At 34.7% G+C, this 25373-nt stretch overlaps 1 protein-coding gene across 5 annotated transcripts; it reads left to right on the top strand.

The window, feature by feature from the left end:
* Positions 1-9783: 9783 nt before the first annotated feature.
* LOC113707319 (basic leucine zipper 9) lies at positions 9784-16878 on the top strand. 5 transcript variants are annotated; one of them, XM_072063309.1, is made up of 6 exons: positions 9784-10168; positions 12490-12610; positions 14789-14951; positions 15039-15114; positions 15266-15391; positions 15870-16163. In XM_072063309.1, exons 1-6 carry the CDS (start codon positions 9911-9913, stop codon positions 15924-15926), a joined length of 801 nt encoding a protein of 266 aa, XP_071919410.1. In that variant the 5' UTR covers positions 9784-9910; the 3' UTR covers positions 15927-16163. The 5 variants fall into 5 exon arrangements, with proteins under 5 accessions (XP_071919410.1, XP_027085393.1, XP_027085394.1 ...); XM_027229592.2 differs by having other exon boundaries at positions 9788-10168; positions 16096-16878; XM_027229593.2 differs by lacking the exon at positions 9784-10168 and adding an exon at positions 11799-11993 and having other exon boundaries at positions 16096-16878.
* The last annotated feature ends 8495 nt before the right edge of the window (positions 16879-25373 follow it).

The following is a 25373-nucleotide window of genomic DNA, read 5'->3' as shown; positions in this document are numbered from 1 at the left end:
AATGAAAAGAGTTCTCTTGAAAGCAATTTTAAACAAAATCTCTTATGAGTTTTTTTTTTTGTAAAAAGTCAATTGTTAGATATTTCAAAATTTTTGGTTGCAAATGTTTTATTTTAAATATCAAGGAACATTATGAAAAATTTGATAAGAAATCTGATGAAGATATTTTCTTGGGTTATTGTGAAAATAAAAGAGGTTATAGGGTCCATAATAGAAGAACTCTTGTCATAAAAGAAACTATACATGTTACATTTGATGAATCTAATGACGATATTTTCAAGAGTTGTTGTAAAGATGATGATGTAGGTGTTCAAGAAAAATTCAAAAAACTCACGATTCATGATCAAGACAATACTTCATTAGAAGAAAATTCAAAGGAAGATAATTTTCAAGAGAATCAAGTATTAGAAGAGAATGACAAAGATGTTGGTACACCTAAAGATCTTTCAAGAGTTTAGAAGTTTGTTCAAATCATCCCAAAAAACTTATTATTGGTGATCCATCCGAAAAGGTAAGAACTTACTCCTCATCTAAACAATTAATGGATAATTTTGTTTTAGTCTCGTATTTTGAGCCTAAAAATGTTGTTGATATTTTGAAAGATGAAAACTGAATTTTAGCCATGCAAGGGGAACTAAATCAATTTGAAAGAAACAAGATTTGGACACTAGTTGAAAGGCCTCAAAATCATCCTATTATTAGTACAAAATGGGTCTTTAGAAATAAAATGAATGATAAAGGTGAAGTTGTAAGAAATAAAGTTAAACTTGTGGCCAAAGGATATGCTCAAGAAGAAGGAATAGATTTTGATGAAACATTTGCTCCCGTAGTTAGACTAGAATCAATTAGAATATTTTTGGCATTTGCATGTTTCAAGGACTTTAAATTGTTCCAAATGGATGTTAAAAATATTTTCTTAAATGAATTTATTGATTAAGAGATTTATATTGACCAACCTCCCGATTTTAAAAATGAATCCTATCCAAATCACGTGTTCAAACTTTCAAAGGCTTTATATGGGTTAAAACAAATTTCAAGAGTATGGTATAAACGTTTAAGTGATTTTTTAGTTGAGAATGATTTTAAAAAAGGTATTGTGGATACCACTATTTTCACTAAATAAAGTTTCAATGATCTTCTAACTATACAAATATATGTGGATGATATTATTTTTTGTACTACTAATGAGTGTTTGTGTAAGAGTTTTTTCACTATTATGCAAAATGAGTTTGAGATGAGTATGATGGGAGAGTTGAATTTCTTCCTTGGGCTTCAAGTGGTTCAAATTCAAGATGGTACATTCATCAATCAAATTAAATACACAAAGGAACTTCTCAAAAGATTTGGAATGGAGGATCAAAGCAAGCTGGATCACCGATGTGTACATCTACCAAGTTTGACAAAGATGAAGAAGGTATGAAGATTAATGAGAAGAAATATAGAGGTATGATTGGTAGTTTACTTTATTTAACCGCAAGTAGACCCGATATTATGTTTGTTGTTTGCTTGTGTGCCAATTTTCAATCTTGCCCTAAAGAATCTCACTTAATGGCTGTTAAAAGAACCTTTAAATATTTAAAGGAAACCTTAAATTATGGTCTTTGGTATCCAAAATATCATGAATTTGTTTTGTGTGATTTTTCGGATGCTGATTTTGGTGGGTGTAGGATAGATAGAAAAAGTACTAGTGGTACAAGCCATTTTCTTGGCAATTGTTTGGTATCATGGTTTAGCAAGAAACAAAATGCTATCTCTTTGTCCACAGCAGAAGCGGAATATGTAGCCACCGGTACATGTTGTGCTCAATTGTTATGAATGAAAAATACCTTGAATGACTTTGGACTAATGTATGATTGTGTGCCTATGTATTGTGATAACACTAGTGCCATAAATTTGACAAAGAATTCCATTCAACATTCTAGGATAAAGCACATAGACATAAAGTATCATTTCATTCGTGATCTTGTCAAAAAGAGTGAAATTTATGTAAAATATGTTTGTTCAAAAGACCAAATTGGTGACATCCTTACAAAAGCCTTACCTTTAGATCAGTTTACATTTTTAGAACAAAATTGGACGTTTTGGAAAAGACTTTTTTAAAAAAATTTTGCTCAAACTTTATCGGACATCCGATAGTGTCCTAAGTTATTTTCCAGCAAAGTTTTGCATCAGACGGTTGTGTCGGACAATTCTCTTCATTCGGCCGTCCGACACTCAAAAGTGACGTGTTATAAAGAAGCTTTTTTCTTCATTTGACTCATAACTAATCGTTGTCTCGGACGCACCCTTTCTCTTCAGTCGCACTGTAAAAATTCAAATTCGTGTCCCTTCAAGACAAATGTCTTAAAATTGATTCTACAAACCGTCTCACAGCCCCTTTGCAAACTGATTTGCATCAAAATCCTTTTCCAACTGTCAAGAATTCACCTGATCCCAAATTTTATCAAAAACCCTAATTTCAAAAACTCACCTACTTTTGGTAGATTCGAGCATTCATTTTAGCCTAGATAGCAAACTTAGTCTATCTCATCCACATTCTCATCACATTTTATAAGAAAATCATCCTACATTTCACCATGGTACAATTGAGAGGTGGTTCTTCTCGCACTAGACGCACAACTAGACTCGGAGATGAAGAAATTGCGGTGCCGCTCACTAGAAAATCGACTCGTGGGTCTAAGAAACGCTGTGGAAAAAGAAAACGTACTGATCAAACTGAGCAACAGCCCACCACATTGCCCAGGTTCATCAATGATGATACCAGAGACAAATATGAATGGATTTCACAAAAAGACTTCATCACGCGAAGAACCATCATTCCCTCTGAATTCTGTAAGCTTGATTTAGACTCTATTCTTAAGCTTTTCGAATTCCAAAAATGGTTTCATATTCTGTCTCTGCCCAACACATATTACCCTGAAATGCTATACCAGTTCTTTGCCAATTTTAGAAAGGGTAGGTGTCATACTAAAATTGTCTCTCGTGTCAATGGCATTAACATTCTTCTTACTTCTGATGTTGTCGATCTAGTTCTAAAAACCAAAATTGAAGTTGGCTGTCGTAGTAAAATTGTAAATTTTTTTCATATGAAGAATTTTCAACTACTTATCACCATTTTCATGTTGAAAAACTGATGGCCTATTTTCGTACTCACTTTAACACACTTGTTGAAGCCTAATTGGAGAATCTTAATACTCAAAATCTGATTATTTTTACAATTATTTCAAATCTGTTGGTTCTTACTGATGGTCATAGGATTGATGCCAATAAAATGTATCTCTATTTGTTGAAAAATCATAATTGACTTTGGTTTTATCATGTGCAAATTTCTGCTAAAACTAAGTACTGACAGCCGTAGGAAACTCTCATATGGAAAGTTTTTAACTTCAATTTTTGCTCATTTTAAAATTCCTTTCATTGGAGTATCTCCAAAAGAAAGTTCATCTCCTGTTTTCATGAAAGCATATTTTGAGAGAAAAAATATCAGATTTTTTGATGGCCACTGGTGTTATAAGAAATCTGTTTTGGAGTCTAGAACCAAAAGTCGCCATGAAGCCTCAGTCACTCCTAGACCTTCCGAACAATCTCGTGTCACTTCACCTTTTTCCATTCGTCCTCGAAGATCCTTCACTCAACCCATTTCCTCCAATCATGAAGTCATTTGCCTATTTGAGGAACTCAAATAACATGTCCTTCTCCTTAAAGATGGTCTAATAATGACCATGACACCTGAGCAACAAACTACATTCTTGGATAAGAGAAATCTGCTTATGTCTCCTGTCCCACACAAGAGGAAGAACATTTATTCAAAAGGAGTGCACTGAGTCCACTCCTGTCCCACAAGAGAAAGAACATACACATCAACAGGAGCCACAAACTGAGTCCACTCCTCCCACTGCTGAAGTCCATGCCTCCAACCTCAGCCCACTCCTCATGATCCCTCGACTTCAGACAAAGGTAAGACTCTAGAAACTAAGAATAGTGAAGCAGATGATGAAGAGATTGAAGATGGTTGGATCCCTCTCAGTTTCGTCTTGCAAGAAGAAGGTCCGGATCATCTAAAATCACAATTTAGGCACTCTAGGGGCATTTACACTTCATATTACGATGCATTTACTTGGTCTTTTATAATTTTTCTTTTGATGTTTCTAGTACTCTGTACTAATAGATCTCTCTGGTGTTTTTGGTATGAATGTTAATTGATATGACTGATTTTGATTGACATTGATGGATTCTAATTGAATGGCTAATGTATTTTGGTTGACATTATTGGATTTTGGTATTATTTCTCTGTTTTTGGCTGATATTGGTTGCTGGATTTTGGTGCTATGACTGCTATGTAATGGATTTTGGTTGCTAGACTTTATTCTCTCATCTTATGATGACAAAAAGGGGGAGAGATGATAAAAAGGAGGAGAAATGGATGTTATGTATAAGGGGAAGTTCTTCTGAGGGGGAGCTCTTTTGATATGAGTTGGTACTTAAAGGTTTTGGATGCGATGAGTGAGGGGGAGCTTATGTTCATTTTTTTTCCTTTCTTTCCATCCATTGTTTTATCATCATCAAAAAGGGGGAGAATGTTGATCTTGTTTCCTGTCTTTTGATGCTTATAAAATAATTGGATGATACTAATATCTTTTCAATAAGAAATTCTTTCAGCTATGAAGCAACTTGATTCAAAGAACAAGAGCAATTGAAAGAGATAAAGGAAGATGAAAGCTGTCGGACGCTCGCAAAGACAATACCAGACGTCCGATAAATAGTGCAGATCATATCGGATACAGAATATCCTCACAAGACGTCCGAAAGAGTTGAAATAATCTTTCAAACTTTATGCCTGCTTTCAGACGCATGAAGAACTCCATCACCGGATGTCCGAAAGAATTAAGATATTCCTTCAAACTCTCTGTCTTCTTTCGTACGCAAGCATCAGAGGTATCGGACGTCCGAAAAAATTGAAAAAGATTTTTCAAATTCTTTGCCCACTTTTGGACGCAACCATCAGAAGTACTAGACGTCCGACACGCCCAACGGCTAATTGGCTCTTCAGCTGCTTTCTATCCATTTGAATCATTAATGAAATACTTTTTGGTCTCATATAAATAGTGCATAGTCAGAAACTTAAAAAAGACTTTTGCACACTAAGAATACAAAAGATTAAGAATAGTTTTAATGTGAAAACACTTTCCAAAGAACATTTGTACTCTTTGTGGTGTATGACTTGTGTGAACTTTTTATTTGTGAGAAAATACTTCAATAGTGTAGTTTTGTGTGGGTTATCCTGAGAAATAGTAAAACTTCCTAACTTGACAGAGTGTAGCTTGGGTCAAGGAAGAAGTGAGCCTTTCTTTGTACACAAGATTGGTTGTATTTCATCAACTTAAAGCGACTTGTTCTGTGATTTGATCTTCAAGCTTAAGAGGAGTTTGGTAGTCAATTGGTTTGCAATTCTTCTCTTTTTTACTTATCATCTTGTGAACCTTAATTGCTTATTTCTTCTACTCTCAAGTGACATTGCTCTGTTATTGATTAATTCACTATGTGATCAGTTAAAAAAGAGGGTAAATTTCATATTAAGCAAAAAGTGTCCTTTAACTTAATTAGTTTTTAATCAACCTAATTCACTTCTCCTCTTTGGTTGTTTTCGGGTCTAACAATTGATTTACTTTACTAGTTTTTAATCAACCTAATTCACCCCCTTCTTAAATTGTCTTCGAGCCTAATAGTTTTAATTCTAGTGTTGCACCTAAATCTCCGACAATGACGCCAAAAAATTGTTAGGATTTTTTTACTCATTGCAAATTTTAAAAACTGATTACCCTATTTCCGCAAGTGCACGATTCGTTTATTGAATATAGAGATAATAGGTGTCGATCACATAGGAACTTAGGATGTGGCAATCAAATAAGTTTAGTTGCTTGTTTTATTATCTAGAAAATAAAAGTTTAAGAAAGCAAAAACAAAGAAAGTTAAATAGGCAGTACAACCATCCATAAAACTTAGAAGTTAGTTAGGCGGTACAACTAGTTATATAGTATAAGCAATAAGTATAAAATTGGCTATTCGATGGTAGAACCAACCATATAGGCCGTAGGTCACAAGAAAAGAAATAAAAGTAAAGAATAAATTAGATTAAAATTGTCAGCACAGGTTTGTCGGAACATACAAGCTTTGCTACTTAGCATTTCCTAGTCCCACCCTTTCGTCCAGATGGCGCACGATGACAAGGAGTTGGTGCATTCGGGGTTGTTGCTTAGCATGACACGGAGGAGACAGAGGCTCCCGTGCAGGGTCACATGGGTCATGCCGCCAAGCGGGTGTGTGAAGCTTAATATTGATGGCTCGTCCCTAGGAAATTCCAGCCCGTCAGGAGCTGGAGGGGTGCTGCGTGATTCAGATGGTACCATCCTGAGCGGTTTCTCAGCGTTTTTGGGGTCAATGACAAATATGGAAGCAGAGGCCTTGGCGCTGCTAGAGGGCATGCGCATTTTTGCTGCATTTCACTGTTTGCACGTCGAAATGGATTCTCAAGTCTTGGTGCGCATGGTGACAGGCAATGGAAGCGTTCCTTGGAAACTATGGAGTACTATCTCGCGCATCAAAGCCATAGCCCTGGGCCGGCAGATTACTTTTACTCACACCTATAGGGAAGCAAACGCAGTTGCAGATGCCCTTGCAAATCTAGCAAGTTCCACGCATGCTTGTCAGAGATTTTCTCCTTCTCAAATCCCGGAGTATATAAAGGGGTTAGCCCGCCTAGATAAGTTACAGATGCCTTATGTATGCTTGGCATAGGTTGCGTAGAGCTGTTATGTTACTAGCAGATTGTCAGCCTCGTCCACCGTACATTGTTGGAATTCTGAATAAATTTTGGAGTGGCGCCCACCCCCGTATACGGGGTTAGCCGAAAAAAAAAAGTTAGATTAAAATTGTTTAAAGATTAAATGAGACAATCTTAGGAATTAGAATCCTTTGTTGTGTCGAAATTAGAAATTTGTTAAGGTGATTATGCTTATGCTTTCATGATTTGTCAAGCAATAACTTTCAAATACATGTCATCGCTTTTGCCAATGATCATTTTTAAGAGAAGTCTTCTTGAATGATCCTTCACCTATTTTCATAGAGAAAAGGTAAGAAACAAATTAAATAAGTTGAACAAAGTTATTGCATGAATCCAACCAACCATTATTCACTACTTTCTTGAGGATAAGATTAGTGTTTAAGAATTTAGATCTATTTAAAAGCAACTTTCATTGCTCAGCAATTACAACATCATTCATAGTTGCTGGCCAAACAACTATAAAGTATAAGCACAAGTTCTCAAACTAATAAATCATAAAAAAGTAGAATTATTCCTTAACTACTTCATATCAAAACTACAAGAAGTTCTTCTCCCTAGGAGGTAAAAAAAATTTAGTTAGACATTATATTAAAAACATCTAAGTATGAAACAAACTTGTAACAAACCATGACAACTAAGAACAAGAAACAAAATTTAGGAAGAACAATTCATATTCAATGTCTTGAGGATTGAATTCTTGAATTCCTTCACAAGTTGATCTTTCAAATAAGCAAAGTGTAAGAGTGTTCTCACTTTCTTCTCAAAGCTTTTAAATTGATAAAGAAACTCACAATATGAAATTGGAGTTAACCACTTCTACCTCTACTTATATTTTATTCTATTTCATCATCCTGTACGCCAATATGCTACAATCAATGAGATACAAATGAGGTATTTATAGATATTTTTTGAGGAGAAATGTACTCATAATGTTGTTCTTCACTTTTTCAAGACAAGTTGAGCTGAAACCAACAGTATTTCTTTAGAGAAATCTGCCAACAAAACAGTGTGAAAACGAGTGTGAGTTGTGAACAACTTGCAACAATGCTTTAGGGATCCGTGAGGTTTATTTAGTAGATTGCCTCGTGGATCTACTTCTTTTGTAGGTTTTCACTTTTTGCATCATTCTTCAATGCTGCTCTATTTTTGGATTAATTTCAACTGCAATTTTCTCAATGCTAAAAGCCAAATTAGCTCTTGCATAGAGCATAGAATTTGTAACTGTTTGAGTTAGTATTCCAACGTATCAAGGATAATCTCATTTGGATATCTGTAGGTTGTTCAATAACCAAAATACTTCTAACTAGTCAATCCCTTGTTTCAACTTTCGACAATAAATTTGCCTGACTGTATTTTGACTTTTTGAATAGGAATATGCATGAACTGGATTTTGATATCTCATAAAAAATGTAGAGTTATGTTTTAGGTTCAAAATGGCTAAAGAACCATCTCAATCTGATGCTTTTAGTTCAAGATAGAGCCACAATATCAAAGTGTGTCAAAATTGTCAAACCCTTTTTTATTTGAATCAATTCATAAATACCAAAACCTATAAAAACAACACAAATTTGTATATTAACCCACACTTTTACATGTTTTGATTAAGAAACACTACTTGTATGAAAAGTAACTATAAAGGAATTCAATTTTTCCATTTTAACTTAAAAATACACTAAAAACACATGCTAAAATTTAACTAAAAATACGTTTAATATATGCTAATCATTTGTGAACAATCAAACTTGAGAAGGTAAATCGGAACTTGAACACTAGGAACTGTTGAAAATCAATTAATTTAATCACTTTAATTTAAATCGACATTACACCATTATTTTAAAGCCCATGTGGACTTGACATAATTCAATATATTTAATTTAATTAATACTAATTTTATCGTGATTAGATAAATTAAATAAAATTTTCATTGTCTATAGTCACTTTTGAAACATGGTATCAACCGTTGAAGCTAGTCCCACACTAGTTTTTTTTTTGGTAATTAGGGGATTTTGAATTCACAATCTGTAACTTACAATCCTCCTCTTATCATCCAACCCAATCTGCCCCCTAGAACCATGCTAGCTTGTTAAAAAATTGGGAAAGGAGTTAATAAAGATTATGGGTTTAACTATACATGCATCAATAAGATATCAATAATAATTATGTGCCAATTATGAATTTGAATTGAGCTCAAAGTGGATCGGAACCCCAATATCTCTCTAATTCAAGTTTAAACTTGTGGGAAGTCCGACTTAAACCGGATTGATGGTCCTGCCATTGGGACATCATGTACCTGATTATCATTAGCATTTATACATTTTTTTATTTCCTTTCTTTACAGAATCCATAGCAAGCATTATGAAGATTGCCGTGGCCCAAAATTTTATCCTTCAAGTCAATGGATCTCGTGACTCTTAAGAATGGTTGAATCATAATTGACTTTTGAATCATGTTTTTATTTGTTTCAAGTCTTATAAGGATAATCTAAATAAGTATCAACATTATCGCTCTAAATAATATGCTAAACTCAAACTCAACTCACAATCAAATCAAATCGAGCCTTGTCTATATATTCAAGCTCTATCTAGCCTAGTAACATGCGAGGTTCGGGCACAATCATTCGAGTCGAGTGTGCTAAACAGCTCTATCCCTTCGTCGGATTTTCTTGAGCTGCCATACTTATAATTTACTTTTAACACTTTGGAATATTCATCTGAGCCGTTATACCACCTAAAATTAGGAGGGCGTTTTTCCAATTTGGTGAAATTTTTTTTGAAGTCCAACCTTTTACCCTTTCTTTTGATTGGGGCATGCAACACATGATTGCAGCTATTTCACATCAGATTTTCACCTAAATTACACTCCAACTTTTAGCAATCTGACGCGATGATTCCTAACTTTTCCATTCAAGTCTTCCCACGAAGGTACTTTCTTTTGTCTGCTTCTTCATAACCTTTATTATACAAATCATTCATCAACTTTACATTCTTTTCTCCCTCTCTCTTCCACTTGCCTTTCATTTCTTTGGTAAGCGAAGTAAAATTTCTCGCAGCTGATAACCTTCCATCATCAATGAACAAAAAAGCTGCACAAAAGCCAAGTCCTTTACGCATCTCTGCATCCAGTGAAATGAAAAGAAGCTTTTCTGAGTTGGCCCTTGAGGAGTTTTTCAAGCACACAAGGGCTGCTGAAGATGATCAGAACCCAAAGGATGACCAGAAAGTTAGTGCTAAAGCTGGAACAGAAGCTTATCGTTGTGCTTTAGGTGGTGATAAATGTTTTGCCGATACCACTTCTAGCAATCCAACCTTTCCTTTGATCGGAAACCAGGTTTTTAGAAACTCTTAGCTTCTCTTGTTGAAATTGATTTTTTCCTTTTTATTGCTATAAATTGGACTTGGTGTGGATTGAGCTAGTATACAACTACGGACTAGACAAGATTGAGAAGAAAAATGAAGCTTGTAAGTATTAACTCTTGCAGATTGGTAGAATAAATTACAATATCTACTTTGTTTAATCTCAGGAACCCAAAAAAAAAAAAAAAGGAAAAGGAAAAAAGAGGTAGAGTATTTAGGTTTAGGTTTCATATATAAAGGTTCTCTTAGTTGTAATTACACGAAAAGAAAAGTATATGTAATCTATGAGAAAACATATATATATATATATATATAATACATTCTGGTATACGGGAACCATGATTCAACATTTTTATTTTATTTTATCCGTTGATAGAAAATTTGCTTATTTGGTGTGTTTGATAAAATTGAAATTTGAAATCTGAAGTTGAAATTTATTAAATTATTGAATTGTTAAATATTAAATCTGATACATTTTAAGTGTATATCATGCCAAGTAATAGGTTATTTTGGGAATAAGTTTTATTTATAAAATTCAGTGTCACTTACTTAATTCAAATATTTAAATTTTTCTTCGCAAGCGTGTTTAAACATATGAATGTCTCAATCTATTAAATTTAAGTGTTAAATTAAGTTATTAAATAAGGTCTAAATTCTCTTAAGTCTTGAGGACTTTTTGTAATTGTTTTTCTTGGTTTAAGCCTTCAAGTACCGAGTAATTGAAGTCGATATAGTACATACTCAGATTTCCAGTTGCTTTGCCCAATACTCGAGTTATGAAACAGTAAAACCTCCTGGCTAAAGCAAATGATAGAACTGTGTGCCACAGTCTCCTGTTTTGCTTTGGCCCTTTTAAGGAAAGCTCACTTCTTTTATTTTGTTCTTTTTGTCTTTCCGAGAAATTTTATCACCGTCTAGACCAACTCTGATTTATTTAATCGGTAATTTTCAACCAAGAAAATGTTCCAAATAAGATAAATGTGCCAGTAATTTTATATTAAAAACAGTCCAAATAAGATTGTGGGGTCGTTATGCTTCCAATAAGTGTTGGAGAGTTAATTATTTGAAATAAAATTTTTTAAAAATAATATAACACTTTTTTATGTGATATATGTGAAATAAAAAATAATAATAATACAAACAAATAAATTTTAATAAATAATTTACAATCCAAACAAATTCATTATTTCATTGGTCAAAGACTTTGCAATAAATATTTCTTTTCCCCACACAAAACTTGACGAAGATACTTGGATATAAAAATGGTTCATCAACGGAGAAATCCGTGATGTCAAGTACTTTGATGAATGCAGGGAAAAAAAAAAAAAAAAAGAAGCCACGTTCAAATTTTTTGTCACAAGATCCAGGCTTTAATAATTTTTTTTTGTCGCAATGATAAAATTTCTATAATTTAATCTAATCTAATCTATGAAGAAGAAGAGGGAGAGTTGATGTGAGTAAAGAATTCATCGAAGAAAAAATTAATTAAGACTGTCATATATAATCACAAATTGGTCCTCCCACGTCACCAAGACCGGTGGTTCCGGGCTTCAACAGTTGTTAGGCCGAATTTGTCTTGTATTGAAAACCATGACTATTTGGGCATTACCTCTAATGGGGCCTCCTTCCCCCCCTTCGGCACTATCCACCCACCTTCCTAGCCTTCCCCTCCTCCCCTCTCCCTTCGCCCCCACCACAAATCACAGTCCTCTCTTCCCAACCACCACCATGACTTGCAAATTCTAAAACTCACATCAATTCTAATGATCTTATTCAAATCTTCAGTGGGGATTTTGTTGGTACATCGGGTCGCTCTTTCTTTAGGTTACCTCATCATTTTGTGCATTTAATAGATAAATAAACTTTTTCTTAGACAGTATGCGCATGTCAGTAAGTTGTCAAATGCTTGTCCTTTGAATACCATAACACCATTGCAGTTTCCCAAGAAGTAGCCGTCCAAGGTGGGGAACTGATTTTTGTTCTTCCCTGCAACTTCAGATTCTGTTGCAATCACTAATAAATGTCTTCGCTGTGTGTCCTCTTTCCTATTTGTGCATTCAAATTACCCGTCTATCCATATCCCACATACAACATTTGTAACCAGTCGGATATAGTTTTTAACAACGTTTAAGGCCAACGCTTTTCTCTTTTATTCGTTTATGTTGCTAGCCACAGTATCTCGGGGATACTTCTTTATTTTTTTTGTCAAATGACTGTTGCAGCATGGAGATGCTTTTGTTTTGCATCCTGTTGCATCCTTGAAATATTTACGTTTTCTTCTTTTATGAAAAACAGGAAATTAGTAACGTCTTAACCAGATCTGATGCATCAATGGATAATCCTCACTGGTCTCACAATCTTGCTTCCAGGCACTCTAGCCTCTCAGCTACCATCGATTCCCAGTCATCAATATGTGGTATGTACATGAGCTTTTTGTCTTGAATATTTCTTATTGCACAAATTTTGAAGGCATTGAGGAAGAAAGATAAGTGGCAAGGAAAGCTGGAAGAAAGGTTCTTAAATAATCTTTTTTGGTACCAAAACATGTAAGCTTTTATTAGAAATAGTGCTGAAATTTACACCTGCAGCGAAGCTGCAGCTCAAACCAAAGCCAGTTAAAATAGCAGAACAAAAGCACTGGCCAATATCTGCATCCCCAACAAAAATTTATCCGTAAAATCCCATGCTAAGATGAGTTCCCACTTTCCTCGTGTATTTGGTACATTTCTCCAAGAAGCAACATAAGATCAAATCTCGAATGTTTTTGGTGAGAACTTCGGCACCAGTCCCTCCAAATATGGTAGAACACGACCCCTTATTCCAGTTCGCACATTTGATTATGGAAAGATCCCTTCATAAGATGATGCTGTAGCCACACTAACATGCTACTCTGTAATTTCTGGACTAGATATAAGCACAAAACCCACATTGAAAGTACAAATGATCACAAGATTCATAGCCAATAATACATAGGATACCAAGAATCAGAAACCATACCTACCACAATAGTTTATCCTTGGCGTTTTGTTGATTTTACAGAGCATCCACAGTACAGAAGATAGGAATCTGCTTCTTGAACCATACCTAGTGATGCCAAGAGACACTGTCCACTGGATTCAGAATTTCCATAGCAGATTTGACAGGAAAGACACCTTTCTTATCTGCTAGCCATCTCACATATTGAAGAGCTAATGCATTTAAGCACTCTGATGGAGGAAGAGTTTGTATAATTTCTTCAACAATAGCATTGCTTTATCTGCCTATTGGCTTTCTCTATTTCCCATCAAATAATATAGTTGCAGCCTTTGCTTGAGAATTGCTTGCAAACTGTTCAATAAAGCTAGGACCAGAAGTCTACAAGAAAGGGCCTCGAGGATGCCAATAAGAACAGATGTTCACATTACTAACAGCACCATATCCCATAAGAACAGATGTTCACATTACTAACAACACCGTGGATAAGATCTTGAGCCAGTGACCTGAGTTCTAAAGGTTTTTCAGAACCAGGAGCAGTCACTTTCAACAGCCACATATTCCAAAAGCATAGGTGTTTAAGCTTGACAGATTACTCACATGCTACCCAAAAGGGCTTCTTTCTCAAAGCAGTAGCCCAGACCTCCTGCTTTGAGAATGCTGCTTTGAGAACGCTTCACAAGTCCCAAACGTCCTGCTTCAGCGGGCTTGCTCATTTAATTCCTGATCTAGCTGAATCAGTTCCTCTCCACAAAATAGCAGTCAAATTGAAAAACATTCCTTCATGTTTCTTGATCAAGCCTTAGGCAGTAAAAAAACACTACTCCAGTACATGTGAAGGCTTAACAAGGCATGCTCTATTAGTTGCAATCTGCCCCCATATAAGAGCATTTGGGTACTCCACCCTTCGATCCTACACTCAAGTTTTTCAAGCAAAGCAACAGAATCAGGAGTGGTCAACCTAGTATACTAATATCAATGGCACCCCAAAGCAGGCAGCCTTGTCTTGTTCCCAACCTATTACACATCCAAGAGCAACTTCGGCACTACATCCTGCTATAATATTTCTCTGTTGCTCAGATTAGGATGTAAGCTATACATTTCTGCAAACTCATGTAAAAGATCATACATAGCACTAACATGGGAAACATTTACAGCTGACAGCGGAAATAGGTCATCTCAAAATATAATATGTGGATACCAATATGTTATGTATAGGATAATATTCAAAAGTAGGACTGTGAGCTGCATAAATTATCGTGATAGACAGTACCTCCATAGCAAGAAGAGAGAGGTAACGGGAGATGAGATCCCCTTGCTTTAAACCCCTCTCACTGGAGAAATATCCAAATAAGGCACCATTTATATTTAATGAAAATTTGGCAGTGCAAATTCCATTTCTAATCCAATCAACAGATTGTCTGGGAAAAGACACTAATTCCATAAATGTGAACAGAAAATCCTATTTTTCAATCAAAAAATTGTAGAGCAAAGGTTACTAACTTGTGTTGGCTTCGTTCTGCAGATGAAAATTCTGCTTAACTTACTGAATTACGTTTACCATCAGATTGCTTTTAAATAATGCTCTACTGGGTGAATTACCATGATAATATTTTATCAGTTGGCAGTCCAACATCTGCCACTAAGTCAAAAGGAAAAGATAAAAGAGCCATGGTTGCAACTAGTGGTTCTTCACCTGAGCAATCAGATGATGATGAAGTGGAGACTGAAGCTGGTCAATGTGAGGAAAGCACTGATCCTATGGATCTGAAGCGTATCAAAAGGTATGAAGAAGAACATAACTGTTGGAATGTTTACCAGATATGCTAGTTACTCCTGCTGCTTGCCTGAACCTTTGGTTTATGCATTAGGATGGTTTCGAATAGGGAGTCTGCTAGACGTTCCAGAAGAAGAAAGCAAGCTCATTTAGCGGATCTTGAGCAGCAGGTATATTGCATCCCAAAGCATTTATTAGGTCAATAATTGTGGTCTCTTTGAATTTGATGTGGTCACTTCACTGCAACCAAAGAAATTGCAATTGAGTAACAGTTCTTGGGCTGCTTTTAGTGCTTTTGACATATTAATTTTTTAATTTCAGGTTGAGCAACTACGAGGAGAGAATGGCTCCTTGTTCAAGCAACTTGGAGATGCTAGTCAACAGTTTAAAGATGCATCCACAAATAATCGAGTGCTTAAATCTGATGTGGAGGCTTTGAGAGCCAAGGTATTAATATAATTGTCTGCGATGGCTATTCTTCTGTGAAAAATTTAAAGTAGTTTTGGAATGACATGATTAATTGATGTAAAAATGCCATGTCGAACTGCACAACAAAATAGAGGAAAGGAAGGGGCGTACCAGATTTTTACCTCTTTCATTTGCTTTGATTAAAATTAAGTAGTGGAAAATTCCTTCCCAGTTCCCACTACCAAGGTCCTCTGGATTTCTGAAAACACTGAAAGCAGGGGTGTCTGTGTACTGTGAGCATGTTTATTATATCCAAGAGGGCCTCTTTGATGGATAGAATTTTCAAGAAGCAGGGAAGGGAGGGATTTATCATGATTAATGTTAACACTCATTTCGATTCCCACCAGCCCGCTAATTGTGGTGGCTTGCCTGCTTCACTGTAACAATCCTGCAAAACAGCAGGGTAGGCTAATGGATGTACATAAGAGTCATTAATTATCTATTTCATGTGAATCAGAATAGTAAGCTGAACATTGGTCACTGGTGGATGACTTGGGGAAAGAACAGGAAGTGAAATGTTGCATAATGTTGGACATCAATCACAGTTATTTCCCTTGGCTTTTCTGTTATTATGTCATTTGAATCTGTTTTGATAATCTTCCCTTCCATCATTCACTTAACGCTGAACCTTAGCTTCTTAGAGTAAAATGGAATTGAAGCATGTAGTTCACGCTCTATTTCAGGTAAAGCTGGCTGAAGACATGGTCACACGGGGTTCACTGACCTCCAGTCTAAGCCATCTTCTTCAAAACTATTTAAGCACTCCAGAGTCTCTCAACAATGCCAACATGTGCCGAGGGGAGAATGTCTCTACAATTGTCACAGTCCGTGGGGTTGATCCTACATATCCTGATGTGGGAGTTTCAGTACAAAATTCTGCAGCGCGAATGGGAAATGTTGACAACTTCAATGGCGATCTTAAGAATGGAGTTACAAATGACGCAATGATCTGCATGGCAGATCTGTGGCCTTGGGAATCTCATGCTGGTTCAGTGACAAAGTAGAAGAAATCTCTTTGTGCATTGGCTATTTTACCCCCAGAGGTCCCTTCCTTTTTCATACTTCATGTCCATAGACCTAGTTCATGTAAGTATTTGGCTTACAAAGTGATCTTCCCCTAGTTAGACAGAAGCTTAAATGGCTCAAAGGATCACCAAGCACCAGTGACCTTCCTGGGAAAAAGTATATGAACAACTAATTATTTGTTCTCCTTTTTCTGGGATTTGGATATCTTAGACTATTATAGGTTTTATGTACGACTTATCAAGGAATTGTTTGTGTCCAAAATTCCATGTTTCTTTTTTGTTTCGGTTGTTTGCGGTATTATCTTATACATATTGCCTCTGGACATTGGGCTTTGTAGTTTGTGAGAGCATGATCTTCATATGTGCTTAGTCAGAGAGTGCTGTTTGAAGTGAATAATCTTGAGATTTATCAAGCAATGCTAGAGTTGGTATTTCCATTAATCTTATTGTCAACTCGTAAAGTAATTTCTTTTGCTTTCAGTATGCATTCTTCTAAGTGGAATATAACTAGTGTTATTCTTTGTTTTGGTTCTACTCCTTAAAATAGTCCAAGGACTCAAAATGACTTCCAAATTAAAATCTGAATAAAATTAACAAGAACAATGGTACCTCAAAATCACGTAATTTACATGAAAATTTAGTACAATTCAAGTACAGACATAGTTCTTAAATTGTAATAAAATATTTGCTCTGTAGACTTCTCATGAAAGATTATTCAACTTCTAGCAACATTAACAAATTTATGAATCAATCAATTAAAGTCACATTAAGCAAAGAGTAAAAGAAGATAATTGAAATGTTCTAAATGAGATAATAGCTTTTGGATCCATTTGGTTGCTATTAAGGGTGGTCATTGTGTGGGTTGAGCTATTATTGGGTGGGTTTTGCATTTTGATCAAATGGATTATTGTTCAATTCTCCCAACTATTGAATGGGTTAACTATAGATTGGGTCTGGTTGGGTCAACTTAAAAAACCTATAAACTTAACTATGACTTAATATATTTTCTCATTTGCTTATGAACTTTTAGTTATTTGTATCTGTGTACACACATTTTCATACACTTTTACTGGAAAAATACTAGTAGACTATTTTTTACATGTCATTGCTCTCTCTCTCTCTCTCTCTCTCTCTCTCTCACACACACACACACAAATAAACACCATTTTCACACACTTCCACATGCAAATATACTTGCACTTGCACATTTTTAACACTCATACAAATACGCATTCCACTCTTTCTTTCTCACACATATACACATTCCAATTGAAATTGGGTCAATGGATTATTTTCATTAAAAGAATAATGAGAGAAATTTGATTATTTGGTCATCATAGCACTATTAATTTCCAATCAATTATGATTTTCATTTTTATTGTTCTACAATAGCTTGAGACTAAGGATACGTTTGATAAAATTGAAATCTGAAATGTGAAATCTAAATTCATTAAGTCACAGAATTGTTAAGTGGTGAATCTAATACAACTTTTGTCTGAATTTGAACACTGAATGTTTTATATCTATTTGATAATTATAGACAACTGAATGTCGAATTTCTTGTATTTTACAAATTTGTCCTTATGTTGATTTATTCATAAATGATGATAATATTTTAGTATACTTGACTTGTAGTACATATGATTTAATTTTATTTAAAATAAGAATAATTTATTAGAAAAAAAATGAACCAAAAATGAAAATAAAATTACAATATAACAAATTTATTTGACAAAATACAAAATGCTTGTCTATCAAATGCTATAAATATAATTTATCTAAAATGCTAAAAATGTTGATTTTTAATTTGCTCATGTAAGTTGATCATGAAAGTTTGATCAGCTTGTCGAGATCTTCGTTCGTGTTCTACATTTTCTGTGTTGTCTTCAACATTTTGCTCATTTTGTACCACAATTTCTTCGGTCTCAAAATCACAAAACCAAATATGCATGACACCACTTCTTCGAAGATAATTGTGGATGGCCACACATGCAATAACAGTATTCCGTTGTGTTGGAAAAGGATACAGTGCCATTGATTTGAGAATTGGAAAACAGGTTTTGAGTACTCCAAAATTACGGTCAATTACATTTCTTAATTATAAAATTTAACTGTTTATTAAGATGGTTAGGTATTGTCTATCATTTTTCTCGATTTATTCCAATATAGTATGGTATAACCAAGTCCATCAAAATTCAAGACCTCTACTAGTATGTATCATTACTTGTTCTGTGACGACCCCACTTCTCCCAAGGGCGAACCCAAGGGTATCGGCGGGCCGCCTGCCTAGCTCGTGCCAGGACTCAAACCTTAAAGCGATAAAAACCAGAAAATCCAAAAGAGTACCTTACATACTATATACAAATCCCAAAAAGGTTATAATTACATTCTCCAAAAGTACCTGCTCAAACTATTACACCCTTATAATTACAACCAAAACTAAAAGGTAGACCCTAAGGAGGGTCCTTATACAAACCACCACAATAAAAACAAACATCCTAATTGTCCAACTATGACAAACCAATACTAGTGTAAGTGCCCATAAGTCCCCGCGTCGGCCCCTGCTAAGGAAAACAAAAGGAACGGGGTAAGCTATATGCTTAGTAAGTAAACAGGAGCAAAAGCGTAAATGTCACGTAACCACAGTTACTCAATAAGAGTAAAGCAAAAGCAGAAAAGTAACATCACATAATAAGGATACAGGTGGCTCCAAAGCCAAGTCGTTGCCATGCGTGACCTCCTGTCGACACTCCGTCGACCATACATAAGGTCCGTAGAACTCCACTTGTACACCCACCGAACACCTTATCACCCTCACTGGCCAGTCACCTCACAAACTTGCCCAGGCGAACGAAATCACAAACTTGAGCTTGAGTCACAAGCTCGGGTCACAAAATTGGTTCACATACTCAGTGAACCGGGTTCACAAACTTGGTGACCTCAAACCAAGTTGGACTGACTTCGATCAAGCCCTAACCGGCTCGAATAGTCCATCTAGATATTGAGTTCAACCTCAAACTCACAAAATTCACAAAATTATTCAAAAGTCACCCTGAGCCACCAGCTCAAGGGTTTTAGTTCCAAAATTGCTCATATACATAAGCCATGTACAAATATGTGTGCAAATTAGGGTTTAGAGCGAGTGCGATAAAGTACACCCTCGTCTAAGTACCCTCTTCATACATATCGAAACACATAAGCAACTAACATACAAAAGCGGCCTGAATACTTACTCCAAATACAAAAGTAGTACAAAAGCGGAAATCACTTCGTTGGTTGGCTAGTAGTGGGCCCCACCGGCTCCGCCTAGTTCACCACCGTCTGAAATCGAAGATTGTGTCACAATATATCACAAACAGCTACTCACACACGTAAAACAAGCAAAACGGCAAAATTGGCACGCGCAAGTGCGAAAACGGCAAAAAGGGGCACACGCGCGCGCGCGGAACGGCAAACGGGACGGCCAAATCGGCCATCTTAAACCGTTTTGGTCGAAAGTTAGGCTAGGAGTGTCGGATCAAGGTGAGCGAGATACCGTTTCGAAGCTAAGAGGAAGGGCTACAATTCCCATGAAGACATGTCAACCCAGATCTCAATAGGTATAGGTCAAAAAGGCACGAAATAGTGCCAGCTGTTTCATGGCAAGTTACCAAACATGCCCTGTTTGCAAGGCCGTAACTCACGGCTCAGAAATCGAAATCAAGAAATTCCAAAGGCGTTAGAAAGCTGAGACATAAGGCTAAAACTTTGATGTTTTGGCCAAGACCTGAATCCACTCAGAACAGAACGAAAATCGAGTGTCAACGTACCCGTCAGAACTGTCCAAATACAAGGCAGTTCTGACGAGCGTTATTGTTTTGATCATAACAGGAGCTACGGAATTCGGTTTTCAACGTACTTTATACCGTTTCGAAGCTGAGACCAAGATCTAAATTTCTTATGAAGGAGTTGACACCCAGATCGTATGGAATCAGAACGGAAAAATGCACGGCAGAAACTGAAATGCAAAACGTACACAAACGGACGTCTAAAACAGGTCTGAGGGTTTTGTCTATAACTCGGAATACATTAATCCGTTTGACCTGCAATTTTACAGGTAGATTCAGAACTTAAAAGGCTACAACGTTGAAGAAGGCCACTTAACCCAGTTTCGAGTGTAACTAGGTCAAAACTGTAAGATACTAAACCAGAATCGTAAAACAGGTGAACAAACCGCAACCTGGTGCAAACAGCATAACTCAGCCTACTTAAGTCCAAATTCAGAAATTTCAAAGGCACACGAAAGCTTAGAAACAGGGCTACATTTCATCAGAAGACTAGAACAACCAATTCTGAAGTAATCCTATCCAAAATCACCAATTACAAGTGCAGTTCTTACATTCGGACAAAACCAGAACAGCAAGGGTATTTTCGACTTTTCTCACTCTACGCTACTCCGATTGACCTGAAATTTTACAGGCTCCTATAAAATGTCATTTCCTACAACTTTCATGTTTTAAGCCAAGGCCAATTCGGCCTCTATCTAGGACCAAAATATTCGGACAGAATGAAGAACCAAGAAACCCCAATTTTCCAGATTTCATTCAAAACAGAAATCACTTGCAATCTTCCACTTTTTCCACCATCTAGCATCATTACATACCATTTCCAACCATCATATATAGCCACACAATCATGCTTATATTAAAACAGGAAAAATCCCAATAAATATAAAACTTCACTAAATCATCCACAAATCAAGATATAAACCATAATTTTTCATCTCTTAACACCACTAAGCATGAATTAAGCTTCATTAGGTGAAGGAGAGAGTTCATTCATTACTCACCTAGTAAAACAAGAGAGAGGGAGTTGCTTGTCACCTTAGCTTCCACAAACACTTCACCAATCAACTTACTAATACCAAATGAAGAGGTTTTATGGAAGGAATTCAAGATTAACCGGTTAGTTTATGAGATTGAGCAAGATTAGGACAAGGAATTGAGAGAGATTTTTCTTTCTTCCTTTGGAGAGAATTTCGGCCAAGAGAGAGAAAAGAATGAGGAAGATTAAGCTTCATTTGTCTTATAAGAAGGTTGGAAAAAATAAGAATTAATTCTAGCCACAAGTTTGGTTAACACTTGGTTGAATCACAACCACACAATTTTCTCTCTCTTGTTGCATTTTGAACCACTAATTTTCGGCCAATAAGAAGCTAAGAGGGGGGAAAGATATTTTGCTCTATTAGTGGTAAACTTGCATGGCAAGTAAGTGGTGGTCAATTGGTGCGTTCAATCGGTAATGCGCGGGACCCGCCGGTTCGCGCCGTTTTTTCTTAAAACACACGTACTAGGGTTTTTACTTCCTATTCACTAATCTTATCTTATTGCTCCTAATTACATATTATTTCTCACTTAAAAGTCACTTTTAATCACCAAATTTGATCCTTTTTCCGTACCAAAATTTCATCCGGCGAAAATCACAAAAACCCTAATTTTGCTCCAATGCTGAAACCGAAGAGTGAAACCCTACTTTCTAGGCTCACTTGCACTTATTATGGAATAATTGGATAGTAGGGCTTTAAATCTTAATCGCTACATAGGGTTTTCGAAATACTCCTAAAACCAAACGTTACCGCCCAGCTAATGAATATATCAACGTAGAACGGACTGGGGCCTCACATGTTCAATATGTAAAATATAAGAATTCCACAAACAAAGGAAGTAAAGATAAATATTATAAAAAGGGAAGGAAAATGATTAAATTCAATAATACTCGTTGGAAATGTGAAAAATTTGATTGTAAGGCAAATTAATGTAAGCTAAAACAAAAAATTAATGAATTATTTGAAGATAATGAAATTAAGGATAACTTAATGGCGCAATGAGTAAATGAAGAAGAAAATTATTCAACAGAAAATAATTATAATGATTTGAGTAGTTCAAATGGATCAGAAGTTTGTACTTCTGATTCATTTAGCACGTTGGCCTCTTTGTAACATTATTAGGCGCATGAAGTCTCTATTGGCAGATTTGGGGGTATCTGTATCACATGTTTATTGTTAAGCAAACTCAGTAGCGGATGCATTAGCCTCGTTAAGTTTCACGTCGGACACCATTTTCTCTTCTGAGGCATCTCTCTCGCCTACGGTCAGGTTAGCGGTTTTTTTTAGACAGGCAGTCCGTCCCTTTTGTTAGGCATTCTGTTGTAAGGGAGTAGTACTCCTTATTTCTTTCTTTATTTTTCATTCTATTTTCGCGGTGGATCTTGTTACTTTTTTTGCCCTAACTCACTATTCTATGGTGCTTTATCTAATAAAATAAGGATTGGCATCCCTCCCCGTATATGGGGTTAGCCAAAAAAAAAAAAAAAAATTCTTGTACTTCTCCTACAAAATATTTAAATGTAATAAGAAGATGAAGAATTTTTACTAGATATGATAGAAAAATAACAGATCCAGAAGCTAAAAGGGAATACTTAATTAGATTAAAAGATTTAATACTTCAAGAAGAAATATTACAATAGATAATAGAACCTTTTAATATTTCAAAATTACTGGATAAATGTTCATCCATTGCTAATATTAGAAAATATACTACAAAAAAATCTTCAAGGAGAAATAAATAATTTAAAGAAATAGGTAAGACAACTACAAAATAAAATTTTAGAATTAAAAAGGAAAGACGTAGAAATAGAAACAAAATTAACATTAGCTTCAACATCTAAACCTTCAACTTCAAATCCTCAAAAACACCAAGAAATAATTATAGCAAAAGATAAACCTAATAACGAATAATATTTACAATTAATAGAACAATTAAGATTTCAATCATGGTTAATCTTGATAGGATGCATTTTCCTTATTTTAGGATTCATGAGCTATGTATTTAAAAAAAAAAAGCATGCGGTTTAGGTTTTTCTTTGTTAAATCTAGCTTTTATGTCGTGAAATTAATTAAATGGCTTGCCTTGGTGTTAAAAAAAAAATTCAATAATAGTATATTGTGGTTGCTATCATAGTAGAAAATTTTAAAGAAACATTCAAAGCCTTTTTAGATAGTGGAGCAGATTAAAACTGCATTAAAGAAGGATTAATACCAACAAATATTGTGAGAGAACTAATGAAAAGTTATTAGCGACAAATGGAGAACCCTGTCATGTCACTTACAAATTTACAAAAGTTGTTATATGTAATAATGATTATTGTACAAAACATTATTTTATTATAGGAGAAAATATAGCTCTAGATATAATATTAGGCACTCCTCTTCTTATTCAAATTTGTCCATTTTCAGTAGATTTTGAAGGAGTTCATACAAAAATAATGGGAGAGACTATTTCATTTAAATTCTTGACACCAATGAAACAAAGAAAACTTAAACTATTACAATCCTCATCTATTTATAAAACAGTAAATCGTAGACAATTTATTAAAAACAAATAAATTATGTAAAAGAATAAAAATATATTCATATAGATGAACAACTTCAAAAAAAATATTATTCAAAAGAAAATTTTAGAAATAGAAGAACCTATTAAAGTTGAGGTATGTTCTGCTCTACCAAATGCATTTTGGAATAGGAATAACAAATGGTAGAATTTCCATATGAAAAGGATTTTTCAAAAAAAGCTATTCCTACCAAAGAAAGACCCATTCAAATGAATTTTGAATTATTAGAATATTGCAAAAAAGAAATACAAACTTTATTAGATAAGGGATTAATTACTCATTCAAAATCACCATGGAGTTGTGCTGCATTTTACATAATGAATCAAGTTGAAAAAGAAAGAGGAATTCCTAGATTAGTAATAAATTATAAACCCTTAAATAAAACATTAAGATGGATAAGATACCCTATCCCTAATAGAAGAGATTTATTAAATAGATTATTTAGAGCAAAAATATTTTCAAAATTTGATTTAAAATCAGGGTATTAGCAAATAATAATTGTAGAAAAAGGCAAATATAAAATGGCTTTCATCACTCCTTTTAGACATTATGAGTGAAAAGTAATGCTTTTTGGTTAAAGAATACTCCATCAGAATTTTGAAATATAATGATGATATTTTAATCCGTATAGTTCATTTATAATAGCATATATAGATGATGTATTAATGTTTTTAGAATCAATAGATCAACATTTTAAACATTTAAATACTTTCTTAAAAATTATAAAGACAGATGATTTGGTAGTCTCAGCCCCTAAAATGAAATTATTTCAAATAAAAATAAGATATTTAGGTCATGATATTAATAAAGAAACTATAAAACTTATTAACAGAGCTTTAGAACTTGCAGGCAAATTTCTAGATGAGATTAAAGATAAAACTCAATTACAAAGATTTTTAGTGTGTTTGAATTATATAGCAGATTTTTTTCCAAATTTATGGAAAGATTGTTCAATATTATTTGGGAAACTCCAGAAGAATCCACTAGTCTGAACGGATGAACACACCAAAAATATTAGATATTTTAAAGAAAAAATTAGGTCATTACCATGCCTAGATATTCCTCATCCTCATGCATTTATGATAGTAGAGACAGATGCATCTGAGATAGGATATGGAGGTTTATTAAAACAAAAGTTAGAAGATCAGTCAGAACAATTAGTTAGATTTCATTCAAGAACATGGTTTGGTCCTCAAAAGAATTACTCCACCATTAAAAAGGAAATCTTGTCTATAGTACTTTGCATTTCTAAATTTCTAGATGATTTATATAATAAAAAGTTTCTTTTGAGAATTGATTGCAAATTGGCAAAAGAAATTTTACAAAAAAAGATGTTGAAAATATAGATCAAAACAAATATTTGGTAGATGACAAGCTATATTATCGGTGTTTGATTTTGAAATAGAATTTGTAAAAGGAGAAAATAATTCTTTACGTGATTCTTTAGCAAGGGAATTTTTATAGGGTCATGGACTAAAAAGGTTATTTTATTAAACATATAAGAAGAC

This window comes from Coffea arabica, chromosome 8c (genome assembly GCF_036785885.1).
Source record: "Coffea arabica cultivar ET-39 chromosome 8c, Coffea Arabica ET-39 HiFi, whole genome shotgun sequence".
Classification (NCBI taxonomy): Eukaryota; Viridiplantae; Streptophyta; class Magnoliopsida; order Gentianales; family Rubiaceae; genus Coffea; species Coffea arabica.
Note: the sequence above shows the minus strand (reverse complement) of the source record. Positions and strands in the feature narration are given on the sequence as shown.

What these genes read in the sequence shown, in the direction of transcription:
- LOC113707319 (XM_027229592.2), top strand. Translation starts at nt 9,911, where the DNA reads ATGAACAAAAAAGCTGCACAAAAGCCAAGTCCTTTACGCATCTCTGCA. An exon ending in TTCCCAGTCATCAATATGTG is followed by an intron (nt 12,611 to 14,788) that starts GTATGTACATGA and finishes ATATTTTATCAG; the next exon opens with TTGGCAGTCCAACATCTGCC. An exon ending in TAGCGGATCTTGAGCAGCAG is followed by an intron (nt 15,115 to 15,265) that starts GTATATTGCATC and finishes TTTTAATTTCAG; the next exon opens with GTTGAGCAACTACGAGGAGA.